The 14,029-nt window shown below is 34.6% G+C and overlaps 1 protein-coding gene across 3 annotated transcripts in view; it reads right to left on the bottom strand.

Moving 5' to 3' along the window:
• Positions 1-3,000: 3,000 nt before the first annotated feature.
• 7B2 (Secretogranin_V domain-containing protein 7B2) overlaps positions 3,001-14,029 on the bottom strand; it is a 47,718-nt gene continuing 36,689 nt past the window's right edge. The window contains exons 5-7 of one of the 3 annotated variants that reach the window (XM_090399369.1): positions 11,338-11,388; positions 7,174-7,221; positions 3,001-3,465 (exon numbers count right to left, since the gene is read on the bottom strand). In XM_090399369.1, the coding sequence (XP_090255495.1) occupies positions 3,394-3,465; positions 7,174-7,221; positions 11,338-11,388 (171 nt within the window). In that variant the 3' untranslated portion in view covers positions 3,001-3,393. Of the gene's footprint in view, positions 3,466-6,278; positions 6,348-7,173; positions 7,222-11,337; positions 11,389-14,029 lie in introns of all 3 variants that reach the window. The other 2 variants (XM_090399368.1, XM_090399370.1) reach the window with 2 other exon arrangements.

Genomic DNA, 14,029 nt, shown 5'->3' with positions numbered 1-14,029 from the left:
AATTGTAAATCCATTAATATATAATAAATAAAATCCATTCCTTTAATTGTAATTAAAGGAATGGATTTTATTTTTAAGTAATTCTGAATTATACTAAACTGTATAAATTTATCGATGATAAACAATATTTTTTCATGAAACAAAACAAGAACAATATATTTTATTTTGAAGTAATTTGGAATTATAGCAAAGTGTATATTTTTATCCATAATAAACAATATTTTTTCATGTTTCATTATTTTTTTAATTTTTAGCATAATTTTGATATTTTATCCAAACGCGTATGTATATTTCGAAAGTTGCAGCACCCCCACGATTTCAAGCCACGAGCCGCCACTGGAAATAACATAGGGACAATACATCTGTAGTTAAATAGATTTATATCTCTTTTATATTATGTTGGATATGGACAAGTTTTCTATGAAATTCATAGAAAATCCCAATTTTTTATGAATTTTTCCTGATCGCTCACCGATAGAAGAGTACAGAAGAAAAAAAAATCAAGTGTGAATTCTTTGGGAAGGTATTTTCCTTAGCGAGTGAAGTAAATGTTTTAACTGTATCACATTTTTGATCTTAAGAAATCCACCTTATATTTTAGAGACCAATCTAGATGTAAAGGCTTGGAAACTGAAACAGCAAACACCCTGTATTGTTGATGCTTTGGAAAGCACCTGTGATCACAATCAGTTTTGTTTTATTTTATTTTTTATATTAGCCTTACACACGAGAGATTTAAAGACATATGACACGATAGTGTCGTATGTGGGAAAACAACGGTTGTCTATGAAATGAAAGGATAACAAGATCTCTGTTCTTACCTCACGCAGAAGACGTTCACTTTTGAAGCATTTCGGTATAGCTGGATGAAAGTGTTTGGCATACTTATGGGTCATATGAAAATGATTGATTCCATTGAATAGACGAATGGTAGTTATATCATTAAATATAGACTAAACCTGAAATTTCGTTATTTGCTATAATTTCCAGAAATTCAGCAGAGTCGAAGCGAATTTATCTGCCTATTTCATTGTTTAAAACAAGTGTAGTCGATCAGGTTTCATATAAAGTTCTCTTCAAAAGTTTACATACAGTTGTGTGTGATATTTGTACCTCTCAAGAGGGAGGAGAACAGACTTTTGAGGACTGCATGCTCTCGTTCCCCATTATTTGCATACTGGCTTCTCAAGGCAGCTTCCTGCACATCAATCTTCTCTGGTTAGTTTTGACTGCCATTACTTAGAAAAGCTGTTAATTGTCATAGAGATAAACTACTAACATCTAACACAGTAAAATATTAATGTGAAATTAATCGACTTCAACCTGTGTGTGTGCGAAAGAGGGGGGGGGAATAATTCACATCCAATTAAATTAATTAATTTTCAGTAAGTGATCTTCTGTAATGGTGTTTAATCTGTGCAATTAACACTGCAATTTCAGTTTCCCTTATACTCATCTGGAAACTCATATTAAATTAAAAATTAAAGCAAGTTGCTTACCTTGTTTAATAAAAACAGTTTTATTCGTTTTATTAAAATGCTGTTATAAGCATGCAAATTTTATGTCGAATATCAGTAATTCATTTGATTAATGTCTTTCAGTACCCTTCAGTAATGTAGCATGCTTTCCATTTTCAAAGTTTCTAAATTGTTCAGTTTTTTTTGTATACTTGTCTGTTTATCTTTTTTGTAATTCATTTGCCTTGTTTTTATTAACATCTGCTTCACCAGAAACTCTCAAGCCAAGCGAATCAGAGCTCTCCATTTCTTTCTATTATCTCACATTTTTTTCTTTGTGAAACTTTTCCAGTTCAGGTTTATTTTTTCTAAATCTTCTCTTAGCTGGTTTTTCCACCGTTTTCCATGTCCCTCTCTCAGTCTTTTTCCCTTAAGTTTCATTTCATACATTCCTCTTGGTATTATTCTTTAATTCATTCTTATTATTATACTGCTTCAAGCAAGAGTTCGCAAGCATTTCTTCTTCCAACTTTCTAGTTCCAAAACATTCATAATATGTACTTTTCGTATTCTGTCTTTCCTTGTTTTTGTCAATCAACATTGTCCTCAAAATTGCTTGTATTCTACTTATGTTTCTTTTTGTTAGTTTCTATGTCCCTTCTACATAAGACAAAATAGGCAAAAAGTAACTTCTGTTAATCAGAAACTTATACTTCAATGGACCTCTCTGTTCCAAAGTAAGCTACTTAGACGGAAAGCTTTAACCTAGTGTAATCTTGGATTTCACTAGGATCCTAGGACTAGCAAAGACCTTGTGATCTTTGCTAGTTCCAGGAGGTCACAGACAGTTCTCCTGGTTATCTAGACATATGATGAACAATCCAGAACTTCTAGACAATTCCACCATTAATGTGTTGCAGGAAATTACTGTAATAACTAAACGACCGGATAATTTATAATACGAGCACTGCGCCGCGATAATTAAATTCATAACTACTCACTTCAGCTCTATTCAGCAGTAGTTATTACCTGTTCGATATACTTCATAAACTTCAGGTAAGCTCCTTATATTCCGAGGAGATCAATGGTACCTAAATCAACCAGACTAGTGAGATAAGAGCGATTCTTTTGGAATTGATCAACCAGATCACACATTTCTAGAACACCAAGTGAAAGGTGGAAGTTTTATAATAACTGGAACATAAAAAAAATTCACTTTGCTTATTTTAATATGGCGACCTCATAAAAAAAGAAAATCTTCGACAATATCGTTTCAAACAGCGGAAATTGTAAATTCCTGTTATATGGCTAGTTTAAATGAACAATACTTGTTCTCGATGTAGTGCAATCAAATCCAGATATGTCTATTAGCATGATAACTTAGATTTGAATAAATAAACAAGAACCAGTTTTAGTAGCTGTTTTACAGAACGTGACATCCATGGTTTGATAATTCATTTCATCTTCCCAACTAAAGAGCCGAGAGAGGTAGTATCGTTCAGGTAAATCATGTATATCAGAGTAAGTAACTTTCGGCAAAATATAATTTATTGCGTAAATCAAAAGCTTATATATTAATATACATCTATAAGACAGTGTCAGATATGTACATACATATATACATACTATACATATATGTATATATTGGAACTGTACAAAATTAAAACATTGATGCACATATCCAGTGATAACAAAATATAGTTACGATATTACAGTATGATTTAACCCACAAAACGGTACTTGACGGATCATAATTGAAATATAATTATTTACCCTACCGAGCTTACATAGAAATACAAGCATAGAAATTATACATTGATCATAAAGTGAATTTTAAAACTAAATAATATAGCATAATTCAAATGACAAAACCATATGTAATGTAAGTTCTGTTATTGATTTTTTTTTGTTTTGATTTACAGAAGAATATTCTGTACTACAGGGCATGTCTTGGAGCTTTCTTGGCAACAACTGGGAGTTTCTCTCCTTTCAAATATGGATTTGTAGCCTGAAAACATTAAAATCAGCCACTTTCATGTTTATGTTACCATAAATACAATCAAAATAATATAACGATTATTATTATTTTAAAAGTAAATATTAAATATATATTATTATATATAGTAAAAATTACAACTTTTAAATTTCTAATTTAATATGTTAATGACAAAAATATTTCATAAAAATATTTAATAAAAATAAAGGATAATATTGACCATTCATTCACGCTTTCCAGAATGGGCTCTCGTTGTCCCTTTGGTGGGGAGTCCACATTTTGAAATCAGTGTATCATTTTTTTTTTTTTTTGAGCGGATGGAAAAAAATGTTACACGAAGCCAAATCTAAGGAACAGAGTGACAAATGTAATTGTAATGTAGTAAAGTAGCTATTTGTATCCTAAACCTAAAGTGGCATGAACTTGGCCGAAAATACTTCATGTTCTGCTCTCTGATGTCTTACCCATAAAGTGTGATGCTGTCTGGCTTTTTATCATATGAGATTCATATAAACCCAATTAATGGCATAATAGTGCAGTTAATATATCTATTTAATCAACTATTTCTGTCACTTGCGTGTGGTTTATGTGCGCTTTGCCTATTTTGCTGAATCTGTGTTTCTGGAAAGCAAATCTTGTATCTTTACATGAAATCGGCTATTTCATCTCCACATGAGAAGCCCAAAGGTTCTTTTCATCCCAGTTCGAATCGAGGTATTTCCAAGCAAATGGCAACATCATCGCTACTGTACCACTGGACGAGCTACAGGGACTGCGTCATGTACAGATCTTCAGTTAAAATCGGGTAGTAAGAGCGTATGGAAATACCAAGATCCCACTATCATTAAAATAATTAATTATTGATCATTTCGAAACAAAACTGCGCACCTTTTCAAGTTGATGGTCATCCAGAGGTTATTCGCTCTTTAAAGTGATGGTGCCACTCAAAGACCAGTATAATTATTTCCATAAATCACGTTTTCACTAATCAGTTTTGTCAAGTTGCTTTATACTTTGAATGTCTAAAAAATCTGCACGAAACGAAATCGATATCACATAGCTAGCTGACACTGACATCGAAATATCCGATTTCTATACTTTTTAAACAGACCTCGTTCGTATTATAGGCATACAAACGTACTGTATACCTACAGTCCTCAAACTCTAACCTTTCACACCACGCGCTTACAAAATAATTATTCTCAACTTAATGTTGAATTCAAAGAATTTGTTGAAAAAAATATTTATATCGAGACATTTCCAGCTATAGTAACAATGGAATAAAAACAGTCCAATATTAAAAATAATGATCATAATGCACATACAATTTTCAAGGTCAAGTACATAAATAAACAACACTGCACTGTACTGTATATACTAGCCTGAAACAAATAATTTATTTTGCATTGAACTTAACCATCTAGCCTCCAAAAACTGCATTGTAATAATCTTGTAAATGTGCAGCTGAGCCTATCTACTCTTCTATTTACTGCATTAACGATAACCTAGTGGAAAACCTCAAAAACATCAACACATTTTATAACTATGTTAACCAAAGTAATTAGACAGTGGAAGCAAAACTGAAAGAAAAAAGGGTTGTTTTTAAAATTCGAAGTAAACATTTAATCGTCCTTTTCTTTTCAATTATAATAGCTTGCAATTCTATTTTGCAATTTCGTAATCTTATGCCAGGTTCTTGCGGATATCTGAGTGGGACTGCCTCTGAGTCTACAACAGTTCTACATCGCTAGAGGATTGTTTTTAAATATTTAAATAAATAAAGTTATTACAATGTTTTTTTAGTTTCTAAAACAGAAATTTTAGTAAGAATCGAATTTCCTCCTAATTACTCCAATTACATTATCATTAACAGGGAATTCTGCAGGGTAGCAAGCTGATCCTGATTCGAAATAATAAAATAATACAGTAATAATAAATAGTGCTTGTGATCATTGTTTAGAAGTTTCTTACCGACAACATCATCTTCCCCAACTGGTAAACTTCGTGAGAATTTTCTCTTTAAAGATTTCCTTGTTCTTTTCTATATCCTACTAGATGATTTCATTGTCTTACCATCATTTAAATGTATACACAATTAGTTAATAGTTTTATCCTTTTTAAATTAGGAATTAGGCTGGGACTAGATGATTTTAGGTCATTCTAAATTTACATTTATTGATTAAGAAATCAAAAATCTTTGCCCTTAAAGAGATGGTTGAGTGCCAGGCTTTGATCGTAATCCATCTAAAAAGTATTATCCTCTGCATTGAGGAACTTATCTGTGTGTTAATAGATTTGCGTGTGAGAAACAGAGTTATAATTTCTTTCAACAAGCAGTTGGGAAAACAAATAATTCAATAAATTCAATGATTCATTGTATTTATAAAAACGTTATTTTATAAATACAATGTAGTGAAATAACAAACAGTATACTATTAAATTAAAACACTTCTCTAACATAAAATACAAAGTGAAGTATTATTTAAAAGTTAGTTGATTGCAGTTACAAAAGACAAACTAAATAAATTATTATCATACAAAAGCATCATGCTATAAAAACACACTCATAGCTTTACAGAAAGCCGTGACAGTATTGCAGAATATTTCCACACACACACACACACACACACACACACACACACACACACACACACACACACACACACACACACACACACACACACACACACACACACACACACACACACACACACACACAACAGACATACCAGCATAAGCATACATGCAAAAGGAAATTGTGCAGTTAGATAAAGGCGTTAAAGCAAGTAAGGAGCCAAGAACAGGTTACTGTGAGAATCACTCACAAGTTGCCTGGCCTTGTGTCCTGACTTCTTCGCCACCTTCCTCAACTTGTTTAACTGGTCTTCATGCAACTGAAAGAGAAAAATCATGAACACTCCATTTCAGTAACAGATTAAATATTTAAAATGATGAATAAACGCCATATACATATCAATGATACTGTTACATAGACAGATGCAATCAGTTTAATGCTAAAAACTAATATGTTAAAAACTTTTGCCTTCCATCCCTTTATATTAAAATTTAAAATAGAAATATTAAATTAAAGTAAACATATAAATTATCGAATTACCTAAATGTTCTGTGCAGATGTAATAAATATGAAGTTATGATTAAGGCCGTTTAGTGGGATTATTATAGGAGAAGAGTGCACGGTTTCTTTTGCAAAATCCTTAAAGTCACAGTTCATGTGCACATTTAGTTTCGTTCTAGGACGCCAGGAGCGTTTACGAAGGGCAGCTGACGTAACTCTTACGAAAGGGACAGGATTTTTTTTTTTTTTTTTGGTGTGTATGGGGGGGGGGGAGTTAATCAACCCATCACAGCATTAATTAGCTTTACATGAAGACAAGTATTTCACGACTGACTGGCAGAACATTTATGTTTAACATTTTAAAGGAAGAGTGAAGAAAATTTAAGTCAAATTGTGGAGCGTTCCTGAATTTAAAGTTAGAAAATCGAGGACTGCGAAACCAGTGCATTCCATATGATACACATGTCGTTAGTTATTTATGATGTCGAATTTTTATTTTTTTATCCTTAAGCAATTTAATAATGGTATTTTTCTTCGTGAAATTGACAAACAATCCAAACACAAAACAACAACAACAACAACAACAACAACCACATCAAAGACACAACACAGTCTATTTATATTATAGTTTTCAAATTGCTTACATCAGCAAATCCCGACTTTTTTGAGTCCAATGCCTTTTCAAATGACCTCTATAAAAAGTGCTCATCAGTTTATCAATAGCACAACATTATAAAACAATATAATCTAAGTTTATGTCATATAAAATGCAGTCATACCCCGAAGTTACGCGGTAGGTGAGACCAACAAAAAGCGCGTAAGTCGAATTCGCGTAACTCGGGGTATAATTTTGCATTTCATTTATATATACAAACATACAAAATATTAGTTAATTAGGACCAAAGATTTACAAAAACGCCTATTTTTTTAAGAAATATAATTATGATTGTAGTTTTTCGTACATAAAAAAAAAGAAAGTTATTTCGATGTCGATGGTTTCATAAAATCTAATAGATTCGTCTGACAGTATAATGTCTTTTTCTTGTCACACAAAATTTCTTCATAGCAAGCTAATAGTTTTTTTTTATTCCTTGCCTTGTGGCTACAATTCGTTCCTCGTTAGAATCTATGTCCTCCAAAATCTGTAAACCTTTCTTTTATGATTGTTCTTATTGTGGATTCCTGTAGATCGAACTTCTTTGCTAGCTCACAAATTTTCATTCCGCCTTCAAAATCCTTACTAATGTTGAGTTTTGTTTCCAAAGTCAATGTTTTTCTTTTCTTGCTAGCTGTAGAAGAATCGGACTTGCTTCCTTTGGACGACATTCTTATTTTTTATGTGATAAAATTTTTATCAAGAACATAACATTAAACAATCGTAAGGTTTGTAGACTATAAAAATCGTGTATGAATGGAGACCGCGCGAAACACGTCAGTGCTTGTTCACATGTGCGACACTGGCGAATGCGGCCGGCGCCGGAAAGATACGACTAGTGGTGAGGCGTGAAGCAGGACTGGAATACGTACATATAAGAAACCGCGTAACTCCGGATTCGCGTAAGTCAGGGTATGACTGTAATAGGTACTATGAGCCAGTAATTGTATTTGCATAAGCATCATATTAAAAGTTTTATTATTATTATTATTATTAACATTTTATTATCTGAGAAATAATAAAATGTTAAAAAAAATTGTTATTACCGTAGTAAATAATATAACTGTCTATATGAAATTATGGAATTCTTACAATACATCTGCATGAAATTCATGTAATTGATACATATGCAAGTAATATTACATTTAGCCTTTTAAAGGAAGAATGAAGGAATCTAAGTAAAATTGTGGAGCACTGTAATCTGTAACCCTGTGTGAAAAGCTTATGGAACACCACGGTGTTCACACAGGGTTCTGTATTTGGACTGTGCGCGCGGTTAGCCTAGTGGCTGTGCGCTTCGCAACCATATGACTGGGGAAGGAGTGTCCCAGGTTCGATTCCCGTCGAAGACGTGAAGAATTTGAGGATCTTCCTCAGCTATAGCCAAGTTAGCCGGTCTTCGGCGCGGGCAGTAGGGTTTTTCCGCCAGTTTATCTGGCGTTTTTCATCCCGCAAGCAGGCAAACTGGCCCCCCTGAACACACACGGATCTACAGCCATTAATACTTAACCCCCCATGAGGGGGCTCAACTCTCCCCAATAGGGACCGTAGAGAAAAAGGGAAGAAACTCCATACGAATAAATAAATAAATGTATTTGGACTACTGCTGTATTGTTTGTATATTAAATTGTTTGAAGATAATGCAAAATTACGTAGAACACTATCAACATAATTGATGTTGATATTTTATAGTATCACTAGGGGGGATACACCCCCCCTGGCACCTATGGCGCCTCCCGTGTTCCGGACTGGTAGGCCGTTCCCATTGAATTCTGATGACTCAAATTTTGAAGACTCAACACAGGGTAGCCCCTGAGCGTCGAGTCTTCAAAAGGGGGACTCCTCCCCCTTGCGCCTACGGCGCCCAACCCCCCGAGTTACGGAATGCTAGGCCGGTTCTCCTTAAATTCTGATGACTCGAATTTTGAAGACTTTTGACGAAAGGGATCCCTCCCTCTGCGTCCCCCCCCCCGAGTTCTGGAATGGTAGGACGGTTCTCTTTGAATTCTGATGACTCGAATTTTGAAGACTCGACACTCAGGGTAGCTCCTGAGTTTCAAAACGTTCCAAAAAACGTGACATAAAAAGGTTCATCATTTTATATATATAGGGTAGATTTAAATAGACTGGGAGTATGGGCAAAGGAGAACGGATATCAATTTCATGCGGCAAAGTGTAAGATTAAGCGATTTGGAGCGAAAAGATTGCCAGGTGTGTACCATATTGATGGAACTGTATTCCAGAAAACTGATGAAGTCGGGTATTTGGGAGGTGTTGGTGGATAGGGAGTTGAAATTTAAAGGATATATTGGACTAAAAAAAGGACAAAAGGGCTAAAATAACATATAGGATTATCTGGGCATTGAATAGCACCTTGGTGTGCAGAGATAAGCAAGTTATTATTCCTCAGTGGATTACTGCGTGCACAGATCTGGTAGCCTGGGTTTCTTGGGAATGTGAACGAGGTGAAGCGGATTCAGCGGCGAATGACCAAGATGGTAGCAGGTCTGTGTGATTCTCCAAATGAGAAGAGAGTAGATATTTGTGAGTTACTGAGATTGGTTGATGGGCGGATGAGGAGGATATGACATAGACATACAGTACAAGTTGTTTAGAGGTTTTATAGGACTGATGTTGAAGAAATATTTGGGTACATGTAGTGGCTTTGCTAGAGTTTTTGCCGTCCGGGGCGGTCCCTGAGTTTGCCGCCCCTCTCAATACACACCGAAAATACTACAAAAAAAAGTCAAAACGACGTATAGGGTAAGGTTCAAAGTGCCGCCTGGGATAGACTGCCCCCTCTAGCTACGCCACTGCATGGATGTCATTTTAATGTGGCAAAGTGTAATTTTTTTTTTAGCCAGATCAAAAGTCTAAAACAAAAGTCACTCGAAGGACTGTGTCGATTTCATGGTTGTAGAAAGTTTTTTCCCCATTTGGTTATAAATTAATTAAAATTTGCCAATAAATTATATTATTGTTTAATCCGTTATACAGGTATAAGCAAACAAAGTTTTCTCGTGAAGTATCTTCACGACTAGGTTACGTGTATGTTGAGACTGATGAATTAACATCTTTTGACTTTTGAATTAATTAAACATTGGGATTTATTCTGGATCTGTTCCTGCTGAAGAGGCCTCGAAAAGGTCAAAATCAATCTGAGATGTGCTCTCCCATAATACATAGCATTATTTTGGTCCACAAGGAAGTATGCTTTGGATTATGAGATGCTAAGGCGATTGATGTGAAGTCAATACCTTTATAAATAAGTAGGTTAATTGTGAAGATACTTCATGCGCAAACTTTGTTGCTTACATTGGGTAATTGGATTGAATTGTATTACATTAGATTATGAGTTTTTACAATTTCTTGGAAAGTTTACTTCGATTGTTATGAATTGTTTCGAATCATGGCCTAAGCTGAGAAGGCTATGAAGCTGGTCTATTATGTCTGTTAACTGCTTGGCCTTCAGGCTGGTTGCCTTTTTCTAGATGAAAACTCGAGAAGAAAAACTAAAAACTACTACCTCCACATGAGAACCGACGAACTCATTTTCAGATATTGACTCCATTCTGAGCGAGATTGGACTTTGACTTCTTAGGTCTTCTCTCCATTGCAATTAATCTGAAAAAACATACGTATAAACACACTCTACCCTAGCATGGAATCGAGATCCTTTGGTCTTGTGCTGTATGGTGACACAAAAGAAATCAACTGTGCACCCTTGATCCGCACAAGTTTTATATACGAACGTTTGTTTAAATAAAATTATCAGAAATTATTGCATCGCCCAAGTTTAAATGGGAATGATTGCCCTTCCTTATGAAACATTTGAAAGATTTTAATTATTAGTAAATTTAATTACAAAAATTATAATGTTATATTATTTCTCAGGTTTAAACTAGTCAGTTATCAGCCTTCTAACTCACGGTACTTAAATGTAAACGGAAACCCCGTTGTTCTATCTTTTGACATTTGTTTCTTTATGTCACTGATGGCGGACTGAAATATCTAATGATTTCATATTATCAATAATGTCCGGTTTCCTTGTGCATTCGTGTTCGTATCTAAATTAAATATGTCACAATCCCTCTGAAGTTAAGTGTTTTATACGAGCAGCATTTTTAAAAACAATAGGATGTAATTTACCTACCTTAGGAGTAAAAAACTTTTTCGCCACTAGATTCTTATGTTCTCCTTCAATCTGTAAGAGCATTAGAATTTATCTTAGTTACATTGGTCATCCATGAGCATAACAATAATACAAAGAACAGAAGATATCTTAATAATCCCGCTTCATGCTGAATCCCAAAATTATACAAAAAGTCCTGTAACATGCAGAGCAATATATACAATTTAAGCAGTGGCTTTTGGCATTAGGCAATAACACGAGGTAAGATAATTATCAGTTTTTCCACTGAAAACTTATGTGAGAAACGCATGTTACATGGGTAAGATATCAACAAACAACTTGTCTGTCATATGAGGTTACAATAAAAAGAAAATGATGTTAGGAAGAAGAAAATTTCTGAAGAAGGGTAAATAAAAAAACTGCCTTCAATGTATTTATTAAAATTAGCATAATACTAAAAGAGTAATTTCTCAACAAGGTCCATGTTCAATGGTGTGCAACCTTCTGTGGAGGAAAAACAATAATCAGCTGAGTGGAATGTCACATATGCGCTGACTTCTTTTACTTCTTAATTGTTCAATATGATGGCCTTTGAAAGTTTATCTGCATGGCTCAAACTGGATAATATGATAAAAGATAAACTGGAGATGCTAAAAGATTTGAATATAAAAGATGCTGTATGGCCCTGAAAAAAATCTAGTTCCCCCCCACATTTTGGCTAGTTGTATGATCTGTATTGCATGTAATAACGCATTACATCTTGACAACAGCCTTCTCAGTTTAGTTCGAATCGCTAACTCCAGCTTGTCACAGAGAATCTTTCTAAATGTGCACTGTCTATGTTACATCTCCCTTTTCTGATACTACCCGAGGATTAGTTTTTGTTAATCCCAAGAATAGAACAATCTCTCTCAATTGAAAATTGTTATCTGAACATTTTCTGAACAGAGGATGTTTCCGTTTCCAGACTTGGGTTGTTTACTCTCCAGCTAGACACCATAATCAAGGGCGCTCATATAAATAGCAACTGATGATAATATTGAGACGTCTGTTCACTTAATCTTATCATCATTTGCTGATTTGGATATAGGAGATCTGATCGTGCTTCGTGACATTTGTTCTGTCATTCTGAGATCTGAATCCACTCTCATACATATTACCGCGCCAAACCTTTTTTGCTATACTGTACTGAAAGTCTTATAAATTTTGTACATCTTTATCATACACTTCCATTCACAGGGAAATCGAATCACAATGGATGCTCTTTTTACTTGATGCATGAAGTCACCGATTTGCTGTGTTTCACGCAAACAACTCAGCAAGACAACTGATAACGAAAGATCAACAACCGCACTTAGATAATGAGCTCCAACATTCACTTTTGCGTGCGCTTTCACAGTGGAATCACTCGAAAAAAAGTTAATAAAATCACACACACACACACACACACACACACACACACACACACACACACACACACACACACACACACACACACACACACACACACACACACACCAACTTCAGGGTGTCTTTGCAAGGAGTGCGTGTCAAGATTCATAGACAACTCTAATATAGCGTATTTAACTGAATTAAATAGTGTAGTGCATTTAGACCCTCCGTAGCTCAGTCAGTGTAGACGAAGCCTTTTTATCGGAAAGACCTGGACTCGATTCCCGTCCAAGAGGTAGGGAACCTAATCTGGTCTCTTTCAACTAAAGGTGAGTTTTTCCGGTTTCATACGGAGGTAGGGGAATTTTTCACCTGAAACTCGGTGTTTTTGTCTCCCAAATAAAGGCAAACCGGTTTCCGTGGACACACACTTCTACAGTCATAGAAATTGTTCTCCCTCCCCCCCTTCCAAACGCCAGATTCTGCGACAAGCCTGTTGCATGATTATGCGACTGTTTCCCACAGTCGTATAATCATAGCGAATCCTGCACCACGCGGGATAAAAGCGCTAAAGAGGAATTAGAAAAAGAAATGGTGTAGTGCATTTAAATGACAGAATTTCTCCTGAACATGCTGAGAGTAAAAGTAGCCGTGTGAACTTGTCATAGCAACTGTTGGTTTCTGAATCTGTCGAGGCTGAGAAAAGTATCTTCAAAGTAGATGCCGCGAAGAGATGAAGAAACACATCTCGAATAACTTAACATCTGATCTAAATAAGATCTTATTTTACAAACATGGGGATGCGTATCTTGATATGAAATTGCAGAGGACAGGATAGTATACCACTACCATTTATTTCTAAGGAGTTTCCGGTTACTCTCTCAGCGCATATTTTCTTTATATCGTAATTTATGACTATCGTAATAAAAGACTAAAAATTAAAAAGCATTAAAAACAGAGCTATAAGTGGAAACTTTATTCTGTACTTATTAGATATTAGACTATTATTGATAATAGTCTTCTGAAGTTTCCAAATTATAACAATATCCGCTTAAAAAAAAAAACACTTTCAGTCAAAGTTAAAAATCCCCGTAAGATTTTAAGTCTTGGTCTGTGATAGATATGCTTCACAAAATCCTCAAACATCTGGTTACTTATAAATAAAAGAAAATCTTAAGAACTGAATGAGATCCCTTAAAAACATAAAGACACTTTTTATTTTATTTTTGTTTTGTTTTCTTCTTTTTTTTTTGTTGTTGTTGTGAGACTCTTTTTCATAAAATAGAGAGATTCAGAAATATCTCTACACATATATTCGGAT

The sequence above is a fragment of the Typopeltis vanoorti genome, chromosome 10, assembly GCF_054136105.1.
Source record: "Typopeltis vanoorti isolate ZY-2024b chromosome 10, IOZ_Tvanoo_1.0, whole genome shotgun sequence".
Taxonomy (NCBI): domain Eukaryota; kingdom Metazoa; phylum Arthropoda; class Arachnida; order Uropygi; family Thelyphonidae; genus Typopeltis; species Typopeltis vanoorti.
Note: the sequence above shows the minus strand (reverse complement) of the source record. Positions and strands in the feature narration are given on the sequence as shown.